At 47.8% G+C, this 22,377-nt stretch overlaps 1 protein-coding gene across 1 annotated transcript; it reads right to left on the bottom strand.

Moving 5' to 3' along the window:
* Positions 1-22,222, bottom strand: LOC119845095 (solute carrier family 2, facilitated glucose transporter member 5-like). Its single transcript, XM_038376891.2, is given in 13 exon segments — positions 1-2,023; positions 3,472-3,599; positions 5,855-5,930; positions 7,277-7,378; positions 8,866-8,976; positions 9,387-9,574; positions 12,624-12,723; positions 12,726-12,751; positions 12,845-12,997; positions 15,951-16,075; positions 16,857-17,017; positions 19,054-19,152; positions 20,605-22,222. Coding segments are annotated over 13 exon segments (1,587 nt in total). The 5' UTR covers positions 20,686-22,222; the 3' UTR covers positions 1-1,786.
* Between the last annotated feature and the right edge of the window lie 155 nt (positions 22,223-22,377).

Below are 22,377 nucleotides of genomic sequence, written 5' to 3'. Positions count from 1 at the left end.
AGGACCAAAAGATGAGAGTCCCTGTCTTAAGCAATGACCTACCACACCACCTGGAAAGTGTCATTCTTTGGGGCTGTCAAACTCATTCTTAAGGACAGCCAACCCGTGGCATCTCTACTACAGGCCACCTAGAAGGGTTACACAACAAGAGCGAGCCGGCCATCCTGACAAGGCCCTCAATGTACTGAGAACGTTTGCAATGAGCAACCGTTTGCGATGCAGAAACCTCTTTCAGCCTGTACCATAACAGCCACGTGCAGAAGTTTTCATCAAATCAGATTTATTTACAGCTACAAACCAATCATTCCAACACAACCTATCAAGAGCCCTTTCTGCATTAAGGGCTAATGTTAACCTCTTCCTCACCAATTCTTTCCTGGGACCACCCCCTTTCGCTAGCCATTGCCACATCAAGGATCGTCACACTTCTGCCCACTGGCTCTCAAAGGCACCAGCTTCCTCTGTCTGGTTAGGAGGATTACAGCAAAGGGCCAACCACTCAGTTTTCCTTGGGTGGCTCTTTAGGCAACATTGACTTGAATGGTGGAATGGGACAATACTTCCAGTGATGACAAAAGCCAGAGAGTGTTGTGAACCTGCTTGCTTGGCAGTGACCTGGGAGAGGTCTAGTTAGCTTCAAGATGGTTTGTCCCAGCCCTGCTATGTGTGACAGAAACTGCATTAAGGATAGTTAACTGGACAGGCAGCACCAGGGGCAACTTTAGTGGGGGTTCATGGGTTCAATGGCACCCACTGAGATCAAGAACCCAGGGGTGCAAAAACACCCAGAGTAGCAGGGGGAGGGAGGGGGAGGACCTGCGTTTGCTCCGTTGCTGGGAAGTCAGGCATGGCACCATAGCTTGGACCCTGTGTCACGGTGGCAACGCTCCCGGCCACATTGCTACATGATGTTGTGTTATGCTACAGAGGCCCGAAGAGTCAAATCTGCCAGATGGAGCACCGGGGTGATACCCCCACGTGTCCCGGTCTCCAGGCAGCAGGAACGCAGGGGCGGGGTGTTACACTTACGGCGAGAGTTCTCTCCCCTCCGCACAGCCAGGTCTGGATGCTGAATGGAGTCATCTCCCACACTGCATCCCGAGCGGGGTCTCTCTTGCAGCTGGACGGGCCCTAAGTCAGCCGCACGGAGCAGGTCCTGAGGGTGAACCAGGGCCCCTCACTGATCCACTCCCTACCCAGCCCCAGAGCATTCATTGTACCATGCTCTTGGTATTTTTTTGTTTTGTTTTGTTTTGTACCGGAATTACACCAGAGTTATGCTGCTCCCATTGAATTGGCAGCCTACATCCACTAGGGGACAGCACAGTCTACTGGCCAGAGCAGGGCTGGAAGGTAGGCCCTTGTGGGATCTAATCCTGGCTCTGCAAATTTCACTGCCTCAGTTTCCCTATCTGTAAGACAGGGACAGCGATACACACCTCTCCAGAATTTGGATGAGTTTGCACAGCACTTTGGACGTGCTACTTAAGAATTAAGTGACAATTTTTTGCTGGCTGAGAGTTACGGCCCACAGTTAGCTCAACCTGTGAATGCAGAGAAAGGAGATTAATTTTCTAAACCCAAACATTACCACCAACATTCACGCTAGTGCTGGCAGGGAGCAGCTAATGCGGACTCTGCTCTCTGGCTTCTTTGGATGCTCTCCCACTGTGGGAGACATGCAGACAAAGTTTTGAATGAAAAAGCAAAGGTCCAGTCAGGAAGCTGCTACCCCACTGAAGAGAAACCCTGGTCATCACTGTGTCAATCGGGATGTTGGACCAGATCAGAGCACACTGACTGAGTGTGCTTCTTCCTTCTTCTTCGGTGTCTCTGAGGCAGGCTGGAAATCATTCAGCTTTTGTTTGTCAATCTGGATTTCTACCTTGTTCCTCTTGGCCATGCTCTGATTGATCTCCATGAAGGTTTTGCCCTTGGTTTCGGGGACAATGATGAAGATGTAAATGACAGTGACCAGGCAGATGGCGCAGAAGACAAGGAAGCAATAGGCTCCAAGCCCTTCCTGGAGGAATGAAAACCAGAGGGGAAGGAGTCAGGGAACATGTAGAGGATGCAGGTTATGATAAGATGGAGGCTCTACAGGGCCTGTGTCACATAGTTTGGGAATGCAAAACTCTGCAGCAGCTGTAAAAAAAGGAAGCAGCATAGACCCTTATTTAATTGTAACCATGTGAAGATAGCCGAGGTGCTGGATTCGCAGCCCTAGGGATTAAAGGCCTCTGTTTTGTCACAGAACCGGCACAGCCTGGGCTGTGGACCTGATCCTTGTGTCTTGCACGTTGGGTTGTTCATTCAGACCTGTGCAAGGCGAGTGGCAAACACCCCCAGTTCTAAGGTGGTAGTGGTTTTACACCCACTTTGCACAGATGTGAAAGAAGACACAAGGCAGGGCAGGTCGGGCACCATTGCAGTACAATCTGCCCACACAGTCATGCCAATGCATGTCCATACTGAGCTAGAGGGATCATTTTTCACGGGGAGAAGTTTCATCTCCATGGCCCATTCTGGGCCCAATCCAATGCTCAGTGGGAGTCTGTTGGCTTCAGTAAGCATCAGAATAGGCTTCAGAGTAGCAGCTGTGTTAGTCTGTATCCGCAAAAAGAAAAGGAGTACTTGTGGCACCTTAGAGACTAACAAATTTATTTGATCATAAGCTTTCGTGAGCTACAGCTCACTTCATCGAATGCATTCAGTAGAAGTGAGCTGTAGCTCATGAAAACTTATGCTCAAATAAATTTGTTAGTCTCTAAGGTGCCACAAGTACTCCTTTTCTTTTATCAGAATAGGAGGTTAATCCTGTCTGGCTAAGCATTTACATCGTATTTGCCACTTTGGTACCTGAACACCTTAAAATGCTCAAGAAATCTCTCCCCTGTTTCTCCTGAGACTGCCAGCAAGTAGGGGGGAAGAAGTGGGGCTGAGAGTTTTATCTATCCACATTTCACATCCATACAAAGCAAGTGGAAAATACTTCCAGTTCTGAGGTGGTAGCGGTTGTCAGATATCAATAGCTTGGGTCACTGCTGACCTGGGCTGGCTTTGAACCAGTGACCTAGAGGTGAAAGACTATAAATATCTTTAATTCCCCTTGAAACACCTACTCCCCACCACGGAATCCTCTGAAAGATATTTGTAAACTTTCAACATCTCTGAATTCAGCACTAGGCAAGGGCCCGAAAGAGGAACGAAGATATACTGGGAGGCCAGATCCTCAGCAGACATTGAAGTCAATAAAGCAATGCTGATTTACACCAGATGAGGTTCTGTCCCTTTAGAGTTAATCCTCCACACATGGATTCTGGGACTAACTGGGGACTTTGAAATGTTAAGAGTAAAAAAGGGCTAGTGTTCCCCTTTAAGACCATCCCCCCCCCCCCCCCCGAGCAGGAGGGTGCTTCTAATCTCAAGTGACAAACCACCATGAGACTCTGGAGATCGCTCCGCACTCACCACCATGTAAAGGAAGACGAGCCCCACCGTGAAGTTGCAGAGCCAATGCACAGATCCACCCACCATGAAGGCCGCAGGCCGAGACGACTGCAGGAACATTTCAGTTATCATCACAGAGGGGATTGGACCTTGAAGAGAAAGAAGAGTCTGAACATTTTAAGAGGCATTTCCCTCGCCCAAATCCTTAGAAGGTGCAGGACTCAACGTACAATAGAAGGCGATGGTTTCTAAGGCACTTGTGGTTACACGTCCCTGGATAAACTAACTACAGGAAGAGATGGAAAAAGCAGAATGGAATGACTGTAACTAGCCATTGTCACGGTCCCGAGGCTAGCTGCACCTCTGTCCCCCGCTCGTCTCTGAGCACACCCCTCAGCTGTCAGGCCTCCTGCCTTTAGCTTTCCTAGGGCAGAATTCCGCAATTCTCCCACTGCTAGACTGGGCCCTGGATTACAGCCCCCTGCGTATCCACAGAGCCTACCCAGCAGGTGTGACAGGGCTCTGGGAGCCTGTAACCCGTGTTATCCAGTTATCCAACAGCCTTCTTAAACCAAACTGTTTGTCCTCACAGTGGGTACAACGAGGAAGATGAAAAGGATTTTAAAACAAGAAAGAGCCTGCTCTCGCATCTATCTTACCTAAGGACCCCCCTTTCCCCTGAAGGCTTGACTTCTTCCAACACGTCACCATGTGTCTGTGTCAATCTAGTTTCTCAAACTGGTATCCAGCACAACCTGCCTCTCCCTTGAGAAAGTTCCTGTATGCACAGCCGGGCTGCCACATCGACACTGCTGTTTTTAGCAGTGCTCATGTATGTCAACACAAGCAGCAATCGCGCTTTGGACTGCAGGGTGGGCACACCCTCACACCGGAGATCTCTGATGGGGCAAATTGGCTTCCTTGAGGACAGCTGGCTATCAGAACAGTTGCTGCTGTCTCTGCTAAAGAAACTGACCATTGGGGAAATTCCTGGTGGGGGCAGGGGGGACAAAGCTCCCTGAATGGCAATCTAAGATAAGAACCCCACTGCCACCCATAAATTGGCAGAGGGGAGCAAAAGGGGCAGTTTTCCCCCAGCCTCCTGTTTGAGAGGACCCCCAAACCTGTGGAATTTGAAGGTGTTTGTGATGTGGCACATGGGGTGGCAGCTCCAATCAGGTTTGGCCCAGATGCTGAGGGTGCTGAGCCAATCCACCGGGTCACAACCCCACTCACTCAGACTTGGCCTGGCCATCTTCCTGTCCCATCAGAGGGGCAGCTGGGACAAACCGGAGTGGCCCTGCAACTTTGCGTGCTAGGCCGGAATGCCTGGAGCGGGGAGCTGGGCCCAGGAGCCGCTGCTGCAAGGTGAGTGTGGGCCAGGCTCATTCTCCAACTCCTGACCTACCTGTAGCCTAAATTTCAGGGGAGGAGGAGTGGCCTCAGTTTCAGATTTTGCTCCCCCTCCTCCCCCTGTGCAGCCCTGAATAACCCATTGATTTATCAAATTACATCCGGATCAAAAGAAAACGGGGAAAGGGCTGGGCGATCATTCCCTGGCTGAGAAGCTAGTAAGTGTTTACAGTCAAGGCAGAGATAAGTTAGACAGAGGGAAGAAAAGATCTCACAGCTCACTCACAAACACACCACTACAGAAACTCGGTCACTCTGCACTGAGAGTCTCCTGTCTGCAGCTGGCATTCCTGAGCCAGTCCCACCATGCACATAGATGAGGAAAGAGTCGGGGGGATGGCAGTTTCCACTAGCCGGCAAAACCCTTGCAGGAGCTTAAAAGACAGTACACTGCAGTGTTGGGAATCGCTCCGCAGGGCTCCTCCAGCGAACCAATGCAGAGCACCTCTGCTGCAGTAGGGCAGCGCATTTGTAAGGAGGTGCAGATCCAGGACAAAGCCTCCACGACCATGCACATGCTGCTCCCACCCACTTCATGGCATAGCCAGGGCAGAATTTGGCTCTTGGGGACAGCTGCCTTTTGCTCCACATGGAGCATATAAATGCAAGAAAGCACCATTCAGATTAAACTGGTGTGACTCACCCTCCAAGGAGAGTTTTGCTCTAAAATTTATTGGGCATGTCTCAGACACCAGCAAGACTGTGTCTTTATAGAGCCTCTTGAAAATAAAAGATCACGTCCTACTCTTACCAATACACTCAGACACCCCCCCACAGATCCTCCTTTAGCTGGCATGAGAAGGGGCCTGCATGTCTGTGGCAGAAAGCCCTGGTCCCTGGACCATGCACGCAGCCTAGCTGGTAACTATCATGTCTGTATCGTTACTGCGAAGTCACACGGCCAAGCAGAAACACACCAGCTCATCTCTGCATCAGCCCAAGTTGCTGTTTAAAGTTTATGTCTTTGTTTTACCATCCTGTGCACACTTACTAGCTCCGATAGCATGTCCAATGATATAGACGATGACGCAGGCTATGCTGAGGTACTGCATCCAGGAGACAGTGGCCTGTGGGGAATTCAGTCACTGAATTACAGTCTTTCAGAGTAGCAGCCGTTTTAGTCTGTATTCGCGAAAAGAAAAGGAGTACTTGTGGCACCTTAGAGACTAACAAATTTATTAGAGCATAAGCTTTCGTGAGCTACAGCTCACTTCATCGGATGCATTTGGTGGAAAAAACAGAGGAGAGATTTATATACACACACACAGAGAACATGAAACAATGGGTTTTATCATACACACTGTAAGGAGAGTGATCACTTAAGATAAGCCATCACCAGCAGCAGGGGGGGGAAAGGAGGAAAACCTTTCATGGTGACAAGCAAGGTAGGCTAATTCCAGCAGTTAATAAGAATATCAGAGGAACAGTGGGGGGTAGGGTGGGGGGGGGAGAAATACCATGGGGAAATAGTTTTACTTTGTGTAATGACTCATCCATTCCCAGTCTCTATTCAAGCCTAAGTTAATTGTATCCAGTTTGCAAATTAATTCCAATTCAGCAGTCTCTCGTTGGAGTCTGTTTTTGAAGCTTTTTTATTGAAGTATAGCCACTCTTAGGTCTGTGATCGAGTGACCAGAGAGATTGAAGTGTTCTCCAACTGGTTTTTGAATGTTATAATTCTTGACGTCTGATTTGTGTCCATTCATTCTTTTACGTAGAGACTGTCCAGTTTGGCCAATGTACATGGCAGAGGGGCATTGCTGGCACATGATGGCATATATCACATTGGTAGATGCGCAGGTGAATGAGCCTCTGATAGTGTGGCTGATGTGATTAGGCCCTATGATGGTATCCCCTGAATAGATATGTGGACAGAGTTGGCAACGGGCTTTGTTGCAAGGATAGGTTCCTGGGTTAGTGGTTCTGTTGTGTGGTGTGTGGTTGCTGGAGAGTATTTGCTTCAGATTAAGAGACCAGCAAAGAAAAGGCGCCATTTGCAAGCAGACTGTGGGACGCTGTATACCCCAGGGTGTCTGGCTGAGATCGTGAAGGGGATGGGTCAGACAGCGTCACTAACTGGCCTAAGTTTACAGCCTCAGCTGGAACCTCACTTCCTATGAGCAGACCCAAGGGGCACTACCAGAGATGCACACCATGGGTGAGGGTCAGAAGAACTTAGAGGGAGGGAAGGAGAAGCAACCAAATTCAGCTCTGAGTGTACTCACTGCTAACCCAACCATGTAATTAATGGAAGTCCTGCTCTTTCCCAGCAGGGTCGTTGCTTCCCACTGGGGTTTGTGCTGGGCGGCCTTGCGTATTCTCCTGGCAGCTCTGGAAAGAGTGACCCTGTCCACATCCCCTAGAGGGTCCACAGACAGACAGACACTATCACCTAAGCCATCCGGGTACATACCTGGAGGTTGAGGGCCATCGTTAACACAGCACAGGATATACAGCAGATCCCAAAGCCAGTGAGAAGCAGAAGTCTCCTCCCCAGGGACTCAATGATGAAAACCTGAGGGACACAGCATAAGAGGGTGAGAAAGGGGGCACCAAGGGAACCCAGCATACTTTGTCCTGAGAGGAGAAAGTGGGCAGGGGGCTGTCAGCTGTTAGGGGTAGGGTGTTCTGAGGAACCTAGCGCTTTGCAGTTCTGCAGAGAAGAGTCCACTAGAAAAGAAGGACAAGGAAGCCAACAGGGTTCTATACAAGTGTCCTAGGATTCTCCAGGAATTACTCTAAAAGCCTGTAGAATTTAATAGAGAACAAGATCCCCTTGCTATAGGGTTTTTTATAAAAGCCTGTGGGAAGTCAACTGTAGGGGGATAATTGTTCAGCAAATTCTAGAGGATGGGTCCAAAAAAAGAATCACAACAAAAACAAAACAAAACACCAATACAAAACAAACATATAGAGAAGTTTATATTTTGTACATTCCATGGGGCTGTTCCATTAGGGAAATTCCAGTATCACCAGTCAAGTGTGGACTGGAAATAAAATAGAAACAGTGAAAGTTGGGGGAACCCCCACTGCAGATGTTTAGCACACTTGTAGGGCAGTCAGCAGTCCTTACCATGACTGCCTAATCCAGGCCAGGATTTAGGGAGACCCTGTGCACTGACACTGCACAGGCCAAGCTGTGCTAGTCAGTCCAAGGCAGACAGAACCACAAGATGCACCTGGGTCCAGCAGCCTCAAGAAGGATTCCAGCCAAGTCCTGTCTCTTCTCTCCCATGAGGGGCACTGCAGCATTTATACTGTGCTCTTCATCCACAGATGTCAAAGCACTTCACAAGGATGGATAAGCATCATTACCAGTGTTTCACAGATAGGGAAACTGAGGCACAGAGTAGTCAAGTGATTTGCTCAAAGTCGCACAGTGAGCCTCTTGCAGACCTGGGAATAGAACCACAGGTCTCCTGGTACAAGGCCCTATTCGTTGCATCAGTTAAAAAAGACACCTTTCTTTTCTCATGGCTGCCTGTCCATTCTCAGACCCAATCACCTATCTGAGTTGAAGAATTTTTTCTCCACCCTAGCAATCAGGGTGTCACTAGCAATCAGTGATTCATAGACACTTGGGCAGGCCTGTTGCCTCCAAGCCCATGGGACCATATCCACAATCTCCCAGCGCAGAGATGCCATTATACCCATCCATTACAGTAACACAGCAGCTGCAAGGACAGAGAGTGCACTAGCATGAGTAGCTAGAAAAGACCTGGTGAGGAAGCTAAGTAGATCCTGCTATTTCCCCAAAGAAAGTTGAAATTGCATGCATTGGTGTATCCCAGCATATGCCCACTATTACATGGCATGAGTTTAAGGAAAAATTTGCCTCTCTGTTTAGTATGACTTGAGCACCAGGGGACTTTTCCTCTAAATGTGGGAAGGGGCAGTTGTGTTAATGGTAATGGTATAAAGGGGCCAGAGAGGTGGGCTGTGGGGGAATTAAAAGTGGGCAGTGGGGGAATTAGAACCTGTAGGGCAGTGGGAGAAACTTACCGCTACACATGTCATGAACACATTGACTGCACCTATCCCCACGGTGACATACTGCACGTCATTTTCATTCACATCCGCAGACTTGAAGATTTTGTCTGTATAGTAGAAGATCTGCAATCAAACCATACCTGTGGTTATACTTAGCCATTCATAGATGTGGGGAAGGGGAGGCTCTGAGTTGGGCAGCTCCAGGCTGTAAAAGCAGCCAAACACAAATCCAAGATCTGAACTCTCCCAAACTTTGGAGACAGCCACATCTGGATCCAGCTGTTGTGGCTGGTTTCTTTCTCCATAAACCTCCAAACCTGAGACCCCTGGGCAGAACCCTCCTAAACAGTCAGATGCTGATCCAGACTTCGTGGCATGAGACCAATCTCATTTCCCAAGGTCTGGACTGGGGTTTTGTGCCCATCTGGAATGGGTTCTAGCGCCTGTGCCAGCACTGCCGTGCCACTCTTGCCTAAGAACTCAGGTCCTCTCCTAGTCCACCTGACGATCTTCCTGGGTGTTATCTCACCTACCGCATTAACTCCAGAAAGTTGCTGGCCCATCATCATGACAATGATGGAGATGAGCTGCCACCGCAGGGCCTGGAAGGTGCAGAGGTTGAACACGGACAGACGACCTTCCAACTTGTCTGACTGGTCTTCCTGACGCATCTCTTCGATCTCATCATCCACGTCATCCCAGCCTCTCAGCCTCTTCAGAGCTGGATGGGAGGAGGGAAGGGGAAGTTGGGTTTCCAAGTAATCTCAGCTACGGGGAGAAGGCTGGAGTTACAGAAACTAGCCAGAAGAGTACCCAGAAGTCACCTACTACAGGACAGGCCCAACAAAGAAAACAACAGAACGCCACTAGCCATCACCTTCAGCCCCCAACTAAAACCTCTCCGACGCATCATCAAGGATCTACAACCTATCCTGAAGGACGAGCCATCGCTCTCTCAGATCTTGGGAGACAGACCAGTCCTTGCTTACAGACAGCCCCCCAATCTGAAGCAAATACTCACCAGCAACCACATACCACACAACAGAACCACTAACCCAGGAACCTATCCTTGCAACAAAGCCCGTTGCCAACTCTGTCCACATATCTATTCAGGGGATACCATCATAGGGCCTAATCACATCAGCCACACTATCAGAGGCTCGTTCACTCTGCGCATCTACCAATGTGATATATGCCATCATGTGCCAGCAATGCCCCTCTGCCATGTACATTGGCCAAACTGGACAGTCTCTACGTAAAAGAATGAATGGACACAAATCAGACGTCAAGAATTATAACATTCAAAAACCAGTTGGAGAACACTTCAATCTCTCTGGTCACTCGATCACAGACCTAAGAGTGGCTATACTTCAACAAAAAAGCTTCAAAAACAGACTCCAAGGAGAGACTGCTGAATTGGAATTAATTTGCAAACTGGATACAATTAATTTAGGCTTGAATAGAGACTGGGAATGGATGAGTCATTACACAAAGTAAAACTATTTCCCCATGGTATTTCTCCCTCCCACCCCACCCCCCACTGTTCCTCTGATATTCTTGTTAACTGCTGGAATTAGCCTACCTGCTTGTCACCATGAAAGGTTTTCCTCCTTTCCCCCCCCTGCTGCTGGTGATGGCTTATCTTAAGTGATCACTCTCCTTACAGTGTGTATGATAAACCCATTGTTTCATGTTCTCTGTGTGTGTGTATATAAATCTCTCCTCTGTTTTTTCCACCAAATGCATCCGATGAAGTGAGCTGTAGCTCACGAAAGCTTATGCTCTAATAAATTTGTTAGTCTCTAAGGTGCCACAAGTACTCCTTTTCTTTTTGAGAAACTAGAGGGGGAACTGAGATACCCCAGGAGCAGCAGGGCAGTCTTGGCCACTTCTGCACTGTGGGAAATATAAAGCAACCAGCAACAGTCATAGCATTGGAGGGAGGGCCACAGGGCCACAGGGCCACAGGTCCTTCGTCCATATGAGCCAACAAAGGAACAATGAGAAGGGGACCAAAGTTCCCCTCATGAAAAAGCACTTCTATCCTGCACTTGATTATGAGGCTCGGGTTTCTTACGAGAGTTCTGAGAGCTCCAACCCATCTTCTTGCCATCAGAGTTTAAGTAGTTTGTGTTCTAGTGGTGAGAGCAAGGAAACTGGGGGAGCCAGGACTCCTGACTCTGCCTCTGACCTTTTTTCTTACTCTCGGCAAATCAGTTATCCTCTTTCTGTTCCCTTTTCAGCCCTATCGCGTAAAACGGGGGTTATATGTACTTGCTATACAGGGAAGCATAAATGACCTACTGTTTGCCAGGTATAAAAGGGTAGCACCAGGAGCTTAATTCAGCCTAACCTGACTTTTGGTTCAGGATGTTTCCCCACAGCATATTCCCATAAATCAGGGAATCATAGAAGTGAAGGACTGGCAGGGACCTCGAGAGATCTTCTAGTCCAGTTCCCTGCACTCAGGGCAGGACTAAGTATTATCTAGACCATCCCTGACAGGTGTTTGTCTAACCTGCTTTTAAAAATCCCCTATGACGGTGATTCCACAACCTCCCTGGGCAATTTATTCCAGTGCTTAACTACCATGACAGTTAGGAAGTTTTTCCTAACGTCCAACCTAAACCTCCATTGCTGCAATTTAAGCCCATTACTTCTTATCCTATCCTCAGAGGTTAAACGAGAACAATTTTTCTCCTTCCTCCTTGTAACAACCCTTCATGTACTTGTCAACTGGTATCATGTCTCCCCACAGTCTTCTCTTCCCAGACTAAATAAACCAAAATTTTTCAATCTTCTCTCATCATAGGTCATGTTTCTAGACCTTAATCATTTTGACAGGTTCAGAGTAGCAGCCGTGTTAGTCTGTATTCGCAAAAAAAAAGGAGTACTTGTGGCACCTTAGAGACTAACAAATTTATTTGAGCATAAGCTTTCGTGAGCTACAGCTCCTCAAAAGCTTATGCTCAAGTAAATTTGTTAGTTTCTAAGGTGCCACAAGTACTCCTTTCTTTAATCATTTTTGTTTTTCTTCTCTGGACTTTTTTCCAATTATCTACCTCTTTCCTGAAATGTGGCACCCAGAACTGGATGCAATTTTCCAGCTGAGGAAAAAAGATCCTTATCAGTGTGGAGTAAGCGGAAGAATTGCTTCTCGTGTCTTGCTTATAATGCTCCTGCTAATACATTCCAGAATGATGTTTTTTTTTTTGTAACAATGTTACCTATTGACTCATATTTAGCTTGTGATCCACTATGAAACCCAGATCCCTTTCCCCCATACTCCTTCCCAGGCAGTCATTTCCCATTTTGTATGTTGCAATTGACTGTTCCTTCCTAAGTGGAGTATTTTGTATTGTCCTTATTGAATTTCATCCTTTTTACTTCAGAGCATTTTCTCCAGTTTGTCCAGATCATTGTGAATTTTAATCCAAAACTCTTGCAACCCTCCCAGCTTGGTATCATCCACAAAACACTATAAAAGCGTCCTCTCTCTGTCATTAGCTAAATCATTGATGAAGATATGGAACAGAACCACCTGACCATGCTGTGGGACCTACTTGTTATGCCCTTCCAGTTTGACTGAAAACCACTAAGAACTACTCTCTGGAAACGGTTTTCCCAACCAGTTCTGCACCCACCTTATAGTGGCTCCACCTAAGCTGCATTTCCCTAGTTTGTTTATGAATCGAACCTAGTTTCAAATCTATGCCCCTGGCCCTTCTCCTACTTCTCTTGCTAGCAGTGCTAAGCAGCCATGGCTGTACCCTTGCCTGGCTGTCCTTCATTGCCCTTCTGTATCAGTAGGTACCTGGGACTCTCAGGAAAGAAGGGCAACAGGAGGAGTTCCACCACTGCAGGTGATCCCAAGTTAGCCCTAATAATACTGGCCAGCCTGCAACAGACAAACAGATAACAAGGTGCCCAGTGAGAAAGCTCATCCACTCAGGAGCAGTCAGAGACCCTCCTCCTCAGACTGGGGCTTTACCTTCAAGGTTTCCAAGGATGTTAGTTAGACCCAGGATCTGAGCTACAAGGATGCCAATGGTGATGAAGAGCTGGGGCATCACCCCGACCGCACCTCTCAGGTTTTGGGGGACATCTCTCCCAGGTACATGGGAACGACAATTGGAGGACAGGCCTAGGTGAAGAGAGAGAGAGAGATTAGTCCAGCTCTGGATGTGAGCGATCGCTGTAACACCTAGACGTTCAGGGGCTTGACCAAGGTATTTTTCCTGATGATGACAGCTGACCTCCTTGTGACAAGGGGCTGGATGGCACTGGAGCCTGGAGCTTTCTTTCCGCTGCTACATCCCAGGTTCACAGCTAGCCGAGGCTGGCAGTGGCTGAAAGCTTATTGCCACTGGAAGACCACTCTGGCCTGTGTGAAGGGAGCCAAAGGCGTTTTTCTCACTCCATCTGAGCTTAGAATAAAAGAGTAGGTGGCATCACCTCTGTTCCTAGTCTAAAGGTGTCCATGGTACAAAGTCCATCACCTCAGCTGGCATCTTTATTGGTCAGCCTCCAGTAGAAAGGCCAAAGGTCGAATGGGACCATTCTAGCAATGAGCTGGAATTTCCCTCTTGCCCTGGCAGCTGGTGTTCCAAGGCAGGGACACTGGCGCTGTTGCTTCCCACACTGTATCCATTCTGTGGATAGACAAGGCGGTCGCTCTCCAGGGCCAACCCCTGCCCATGGCACCCAATTCACGGACACAGAAATGGGCTGTTTGTGTAAGCCCTGGGGCCCCATCTATACTAGGGTTTCGGGCCAGGTCAGGGGACCTGGTTACAGCATGGGTTAGCACCATAGGACTAATCACATGCCCATAATGGGGTTAGGATTCTGAACTGCCCAAGGTTTCAACCCCATTACAGGGACACAGTTAGGTCTTGTCTACACCACAGCTTTTAGCCCGATTGTAACCAGGTCTCTCCTGATGGGGTTATAGCTAGAAGAGATCCAGCTAAAAATGAAGGTTTTAATTAAGCTGAGGAGTTTGGAGCATTTAAAACAAAACAACAACATGGGCTCAAGCTAAAAAATTTGGGTCCCAAGTTTTGGGGTGACAGTTTTGGTTTGGGCCCCCTCAGCAACTCAATAGCACAGCACTGCCTAAACCAACCAAAGTCCCCCAACCACTGGCGACAAAAGGCTCAGGGATCTGATGCAGCCGATTTCTCGAAGGAAGCATCTTTCCCGCAGCAGGGCAAAAACCGCCAGCAGGGGGCAGCCAAGTGATTCTCAATATGACCTGTTTCAGAGTAGCAGCCGTGTTAGTCTGTATTGGCAAAAAGAAAAGGAGGACTTGTGGCACCTCAGAGACTAACACATTTATTTAAGCATGAGCTTTCGTGAGCTACAGCTCACTTCATCGAAAGCTTATGCTCAAATAAATGTGTTAGTCTCTAAGGTGCCACAAGTACTCCTTTTCAATATGATCTGAGCCATTCAGCCTGCTGCCCATGCTCTGAACAAACCCAGCTTCTGCTTTGGGCTTTCAAAACAAAGCCTAGTGGAAACAGAGCAATTTCCTCTTCCACTTCCAAAGGAGCAAGCTGTCACAAGTACTAAGCACCCAAATGAGGCTGTTCGTATGATCTGTGAGGGAGAGAGACCCTTTCCCTCCTTTATAAACCCCCTGATCAACTAATTGCCCTGAAAAGTTTTGGAGTGAGCCCACGTGGCTTGGGATGTATTTTGTCAGAGGCTGACTGGAGCAGATATTGTTACACAGAGAGCACACGGTTACTTGGGAATGTAGCACTCTAAGACCTATCAGCGTTGCCAATTGTCACCATTTTATGATGCCTCTTGTGATGAAATCCCCTGCTTCTGGAGTTGGGTGAGTACATGAGACTTTCCCACCATTGCTAAGCTGCAGCTCCACTTGTGGCAGCAATGGTAGCAGAGCTAGCAAGGGCTGGGTGATGACAGCTGCCTTATCATCTAGACCTGCGCTAATCAGAGTGCCTAAGACACCAGCAGCAGCCTGGAGCCCTGCCTACAAAAGGGCTTTTATCTCCACTAACACCAAAGATTGGAAATGTTATAACAGAGCCCAGCGCAGGCAGGGCCCTGAGTTTGGTGCAGGACCTTTCCTTCCCAAGGGCAGTACCGGTAAGTTCATGCCAAGACAAGTCCAGATTCTCCTCTTATGTCCCTGAGTTATAAATAACAGGAAGCTTGTAGAGGGTACAGTTTGACGGCTGTTGAGAGCCAGTGCTAATAACTGCAGCCAGGGTTACATGAGTCACTGGGGTTAGAATCATTTTTACTGTAAACTCACCATCTTCAATAGGTTTACACTGGGGATAAATCTGGCCTTATACCCAGACCCTCCTGTTTACCTGTTACATCTTTATGGGACATGCAGATCCCCTAGTAAACTTCAGAGTAGAGTTTAGGTGTCATTGGATTAGAGTCAGTGAATTGACCCTAATCAGATCTGGAGGATCATTACTTACATAATGCTGCCAGCACATGAGGTGCTGTACAATAGGTAGACCAGGTCAAACAGAATCCCCCACCCACACAGCTTGAACCACTCCGTTCTTCTGTAGTCCATGTAGGTATAATAGATTCCAAGGACCCTGAACCTATCAGACAGCAGTGCCAATTTTCTACCTGTGGTAGATACAGCTAATTCCTGGAATGGATTTATGGAGCTGGCCACACCTCTACTGACTTAGTTTGGAAGAGTTCTGCTTGGGGTTAGAGTTTTAAGAACCAGGTAATATAAACTTTGCCCAAAATATCTGAGAAGTGAGTCATCGCCAGCAAGGCTGCGGCTGTCATGACATATGGAACCACAGTCTATCTTAAACAGTATACATTTATTAAAGAAAACAACTATATTTACAGACTTCCATGGAGTTCAAGTTCCAGCCTGGTCTCCTTCGTTTACTAGGAACCACACCCACTCTGCGCACAGCATACAGAGTCAGACAGACATGGAGACGCTGCATTGCACTGCAGCAGGTACTGTGCCTACAGTATACTCCTCGCAAACCAACCCCCTATGACACACGCTCCAATCTGGCCCAGAAAATCCTACCCCTTTGTCCTACCCCTGCGTATCGCCTTTCACTCACCTGCACATATTCCCACAATGATTCGTGAGAGGACGATCACTTCAAAGGTCTTTGCCACCTTGGAGGTTCCCATGAGGATGGCGGGGACAATGGAGAAGATGTTATTTATCAGCAAAGTGCCCTTTCTGCGGAGAGTTCGAGAGGGTGACAGTTCTGGCTTATTATCATCATTACTTGTACTGTCGTATTGCCTAAAGGCCCCAACTGAGATGGGGCTCAGGTGCACTAGGTACTGTACAAACACATAGCCAGACACAACTGCAGCTCCAAAGAGTTTAGAATTTAAATAGGCATGACAGACAAAGGAAATATTATCCCACTTTGCACAAAGAGGTTAAGTGTCTTATCCAAGGTCGCTCAGGATGCCTGTGGCAGAACTGGGAACTGAACCCAGTCCAGTTCTTCAACCACAAGCCTGTCCTCCCTCTCAACTATCCTCGCTCTCCTCTGGAGGATTTTTCCTGCATTTAACACAGGAAAGCAGGTAGCTGAGAAGAGAAATGTGGGAAAGGGCTCAGCAGAGACATAAAAAGCTATGGTGGGATCTAACCAAAAGTGCCTTAGATAAACTAAACTGCTTAAAAATTAATAATAAGATAGGGGCTAAGAGTGTAAAGACTATAGGCCTTGGCATAGCAAATGATACATCTGGCTCAGTATCATGCCTGCAGTATGGTCATGTCCACTCCGTCCACAGTGCAGCCAGATGGGCTGTTCTGCAGACGTGGGAGGGTGGATTCATCCCTGATCCAAGTGGCAACCATTGGTCCAGCTGCATAATATGGAGGGTGGCTATGGTAGGATACTGAATCAAATGGACTCATGAGAAGACCTTTATTCAAACCACAGCAAATGGCTTCTGAATGGACTACAGACCGTCCATCTTATGGTGCCTCTGTCACTCACCTGCCACATTGGTTCACCAGAGGGCCGACCATAAGGGACCCAAAGAAGCCTCCGAGTGGGAACATAGACACCGTGAGAGACCAGAGCAGCGTTTGGAAGCTATTCTCCATCGGGACGCCCTTCCTATCAAAGTAGGTTTGATTGTAAAACTCTTGCATGAACTAGAAAAGATACAAAACCAGACTTAATAGACTTGGCAGGGGGGAAAATGACTGAAACACGGTTATTCAGGTTATAAAAGAAGCAGGGGACCAAACAGGGTAAAGCTCCATTGAACAATTTCTTGGTGCAAGAGGAAGATTTGTTTTAAGAAAAATACAACAGAAGGTTAAAAAAACCTACAGTAGAGTGGTGGGAGGGGCTACCAGGCCAAGTATGTACCTAGGGTCTCAGATGGGATTGTACCTGCGTGGCTAGCCCCTCCCACTGTTTGTGCTGCTGTGGTTAGGGCAGTTGTTTTTAGTGTGCTACCTCAGTCAGAGCGAGTGTGGATATGCCTGCGGGAGCTGGAAATTACACCTCCCAATTGCAGTGTAGACACACTTCTAAGGAGAAAGGGCACAGCCTTAAAGAGACAGGGCACAGGGAAATGTAACCCTGGCACCCCATGATAAGTGCTACCCGGGCAGGATCACAGGGAAGACATGCATAGATAAATAGGAGACCAGCAAACGATCCGGGGGAGATAAAGGTCCCATTCTTCAGTGAGGCTGAACTTGGCTTTAGAATGCAGGATTTTAGGAAGATCATAAAAGGAGGAAGTGCAATAGTCAAACCAGGAAGTGGGTATGTTCATCTTCACCTGAAGATGAATTTTGACAGTACACTGGAGGATGGTGACTGGTAGATTTGGAGGAAAAAGGAAGTTGGGGTCACAGATGGATCCAAAATTTCAGTCCTTGGGAACAAAGTCTACTTGTTCATGAAGAAAAGGATAGCCATAATACAGTGTTAGGGGACAATTAGTTTTATAGAGAAATACCAAAAGATGGCTGCCAGAAGCCCAGGATGGGATCTTACCAGTGGTCCAGCCCTCTCAGTTTTCCCTGATTAAGGATTTCAGGACTGTGCTTCATTACGTTATTTCCAACACCACAGCTGTCCAGTGTATGTGCACAGGGAGAATTACACACTAGCCAGATGGCTAGTGGGGTTAGAATTCATATAGTGGGTTATGAGGTTTGGAAAGGAAAAGGCATAAAAAAAAATACATTCAGAAATGATGAGGGGCAGGAATCAAGGGTTAGCAAGCAAAGCCCAGGACGGAAAGAACAGAGCCAAATTCAGTGGTATCCCGAAGTTATATTTCATGCCTACACACCGCGATCGCTGAATGCTAAGAACATACAAGACAGAGAGAGGAAACAGTTAGGGCACTTCTTCTCCCTTGGGGGATTCCTTGGCACCAATGTGATATATGCCATCATGTGCCAGCAATGCCCCTCTGCCATGTACATTGGTCAAACCGGACAGTCTCTACATAAAAGAATAAATGGACACAAATCACATGTCAAGAATTATAACATTCAAAAACCAGTCGGAGAACACTTCCATCTCTCTGGTCACTCGATTACAGACCTACAAGTCGCAATATTACAACAAAAAAACTTCAAAAACAGACTCCAATGAGAGACTGCTGAATTGGAATTAATTTGCAAACTGGACACCATTAAATTAGGCTTGAATAAAGACTGGGAGTGGATGTGTCATTACACAAAGTAAAACTATTTCCCCAGGTTTATTTTTCCCCCTACTGTTCCTCACATGTTCTTCTCAACTGCTGGAAATGGCCCACCTTGATTATCACTACAAAAGGTTTTTTTTCTCTCCTGCTGGTAATAGCTCATCTTAACTGATCACTCTCGTTATAGTGTATATGGTAACATCCATTGTTTCATGTTCTCTGTGTATATAAAATTGTCCTGCTGTATTTTCCACTGCATGCGTCCGATAAAGTGGGCTGTAGCCCACGAAAGCTTATGCTCAAATAAATTTGTTAGTCTACAAGGTGCCACAAGTACTCCTGTTCTTTTTTCTTGGCACCATGGTAATCCCAAGGCAGAGGGAGTTCAGAGAGCCTAGACTCTGCGTATAAATGTGTATGTGTGCACACTCCACTGTTACTAGTCTGCCACTTGTTTGTGGCCCCCACCCCCTGCACTTTCTAGGCCGTTTCCTGCACCCCAACTCAACCTACCACAGCTGGAGCGTTGATCACGGAGACATTGTAACCATACTGGAAAGACGATCCAAAGGCGGACACCAACGTTACACCTGCGAGCAGAAGTGTCATTTTCTGCAGGAAAGAACAGCAGTTATATGGGTGGAAATAACATTGGGGTGTTTCTCTCTGTGTGCGCATATATATATCTATATATATAAAGCCCAGGACATTCGTTAAAGCAAAAGACACTAACAAAATTGGGCTCCTGCCCTTATGTTTCTTTTTCATGTAAAAGGAATGTCTGATAGATGGTTTACACTACAACTCACTTTATTCTGCTTGAGTTTTCCCTTATTTGAGGCTTCAATACAAACACTCTTTCTCTAGTGTATCAATTGGTCGTTGAAGTCAAATAGATGCCAATAGCCAAAATAAAGATCATAAAATTTTGCAGAATGAATAAAAATCTCTTCCCCTCACAGTTGCTCTATTTTCTTTCTCATGGTGGTTCTGCCACCAGCATTCCCGAATCAAGCTGCTTATGGGCCCCATTCCAGCAGCTATTAAACTCATTTGGAACCTTTCCATTGACGTCAGATTGCGCCCTGTAGAAGCCGGGTTTTGCAGTTGCACAGAGGGGAGAAATAACTGTCTTGTGCAGGGCCCGAACATGAACGTTGTTCATGGGCACAGAGCCCTTGGATCACCAGCCACTAACAACAGTCCATAGTATTTCTTGTTGCTCCTGACTTCTCAAGCTGGAGCCAGCTGTGCTGCAAACAGAGATGCCTTTTAGAGCTCTCTAAATCACTCTTTTGTTTCCTGTGGGCAATCAAATGATATTTCCATTCAGCCATAGGTTGTTTTCTCCAGCCACCATTAGCCTTAATGGCTCAGAGCCTCAGCCCATCTATTCTAGCGCAGAGAAGTTGTTCAGCCTCTTTAACTGGAGGATTTCTCCGGAGTAGCCAGTAGTTTCCCTACTGTTCACACTCAGCTTCTTCAGATGTCCCAGGCACGTCCATGCAAAACGGAGATGCCGAGAGGTGTGTGACTGCCCCAGGTTACGCAGTGAGTCAGTTTCAGAGGTGGGATTAGGAGTTCCTGGCTCCCAGTTCCATTCTCCATCTTCTCTACTACGCTCGGAAGAGCCAGCCCCATCCCACCCCATCTCCAGTATTATAGCAGTGTCTAGAGGCTCCAAATGAGATCAGGGCTCCACTGTGCTTGGTGTTGTACAAATGCACAGTGAGAGACAGTCCCTGCCCCTAAATGTTTACCGTCTAAACAGACAAGACAGACAAAGCAGGGGAGACACAGAGAGACAAAAATGACTTGCCCAGGGCTCTCACAGCAGGTCAGTTGCAAAACCTGGAATAGATCCGAGGTCTCCCAATTCCGGCATCCTAACCACCAGACAACACAGCCTCAGATACAAATAGATCTGTAACCATAATAGCCCATGACCATCAGTTTTGGCACTGCTAACCAGCTTCCCTTTTCTCTCTACCCACCCCCATTTTCCCCAGTGAAACTTTTCTGCAGCCTTCACCATATCATCCAGAAAGAGCCAGGTAAACTCACCCCCTTCCTGCCCCTGCAGGTGTCAGAGCTCTCCTGCTTTTCCTTTGTCAGCTTCATTTTGGTGGATGAGGCAAAAAACATTGATTTCAGGCTTTTATAGGCAAAGTGGGGCAGGGGATGCCCCAAGAGGAAAGATAATGCATGCTGGCTGCTCTGTGGGTGTGACAGGGAACACCCAATAATACGATTTATTGCCCAGTACAATCAGTCTGTACTCTGGACCTTCCTGGGGGCTGCATGGCTCTCGCATACCTCTCGTATGGCTCCGCATTCCCTTCCTCTGTTCAAGGCCCCATCCCCACAAAGGTCAGAATCCCTTGTGCCAAGCCCATGTTCAAACTGGATTGCTGCCACACTGGATGTTTCAAACAGCTCCTTGATGCAATAGCTGTGGGGAAAGCAGTCGGAAACTCAACTGCAGCATGCTGGCTCTTCCCCGGGGAGAGCAGCTTCACTTCTGCAGATGTAGCAGTAGGATCCGTCTTAGCCTGCGTGGACAGAGCCATTTTCTCAAGTGCTATAGGTTGTGCTTTAGTTAGAGGCAGCACAGTCGAGGAGCCTGAGCACAGAACTGGGAGCCAGGAACTCCTGGAGTTCAAAGCCTCTGTGGCAGCATGGGACAAGTTCATTTCACCTCACTGGGCCTCATTTTCTCCATGTGTAAAATCCGGGTACTATCCCACACTCAACAGCCCCTATTGAACCTGTATTATCTGCCAATGATCCAGCCACTGCAGCATGCAATGGTGCTACTGCAGTGTCTGGGGCTGCTGCTGGAGGGCTTGGGGGGCCGGAGGTGGGGATAGGCATTTGTTTGAATGACGCTTTTGTAGTATTCGGGAAAACATCAGGCGGTACCTAGCGAGGGAGTTAGAGGAGCAGAGCGCTCTGAGCACCCACTAACAACACTGGATGATGAGGGTGCTCAGCACCTCTGAATTGCTGGTCGTGCACACTGCAAGTCCTGAGTATTGCTCATTAGTTACAGCCTGGTCCATCTTCCATCCCAGACAAGAGAAAACCCTCGTCCGTGCTGCACAGGGAAATGACGACAGACACCACTGTGTATTAACGCAGTTGTTGGCAGGGCTCTGAGACTAGCATGAACAAGGGTTACAGAGATTCAGCCGACAAAGATTGGCATAGGGCCTAAAGAGCATTTGTCTGTTCTCATGTAGCCTCTGTCTCGCTCCGGGCCCATTTAAACTACAAAATGTACCCTGTCCGAGCACTGCGCTCGAAGGGTCTGATCCTGTGGCCAGCGGGAGCCTTGCCATTGGCTTCAGTGGGGACAGGCTCAAACCCTAACTATGTGACAGCCTAGTTTTAGTCCTGCCTGTGGGCATGGGACAAAACCGGGTTAGAACCGTCTCATGGCAGCAGATTGCCTCCCTGTTCTTTACACCGGAATACAGCCCAGTGCACAGCATGAAGGAGCCATCTGCAGCTGGCTGCTAGGGGCATTGCTGCAGGTCATGGCATATTCAGAGCAGCACATTTCACCTGTCTCTTACATTTTTGCTCAGCTGTTTGATCTGCTGCTTTTGCCCCCAAGCATATTAACCCCTTCGGTCCCTAAATCTTTTACCACCACATGCAAGGTGCATGCGCGGGGCTGGGGTGGGGGTGGGGTGAATGACTGGCAGAGGGTACAACTCTTTTCTCCAGTCCAACTCCGAGAGCTTATTTTGCACAGCGCCTTGTTATTAATTAGCCAAGGTTGGATGGCCCTGATTAAATAGGAAGAGAAGTTCACAGATAGTCCCAATCACC

This window comes from Dermochelys coriacea, chromosome 18 (genome assembly GCF_009764565.3).
Source record: "Dermochelys coriacea isolate rDerCor1 chromosome 18, rDerCor1.pri.v4, whole genome shotgun sequence".
Lineage (NCBI taxonomy): Eukaryota > Metazoa > Chordata > Testudines > Dermochelyidae > Dermochelys > Dermochelys coriacea.
Note: the sequence above shows the minus strand (reverse complement) of the source record. Positions and strands in the feature narration are given on the sequence as shown.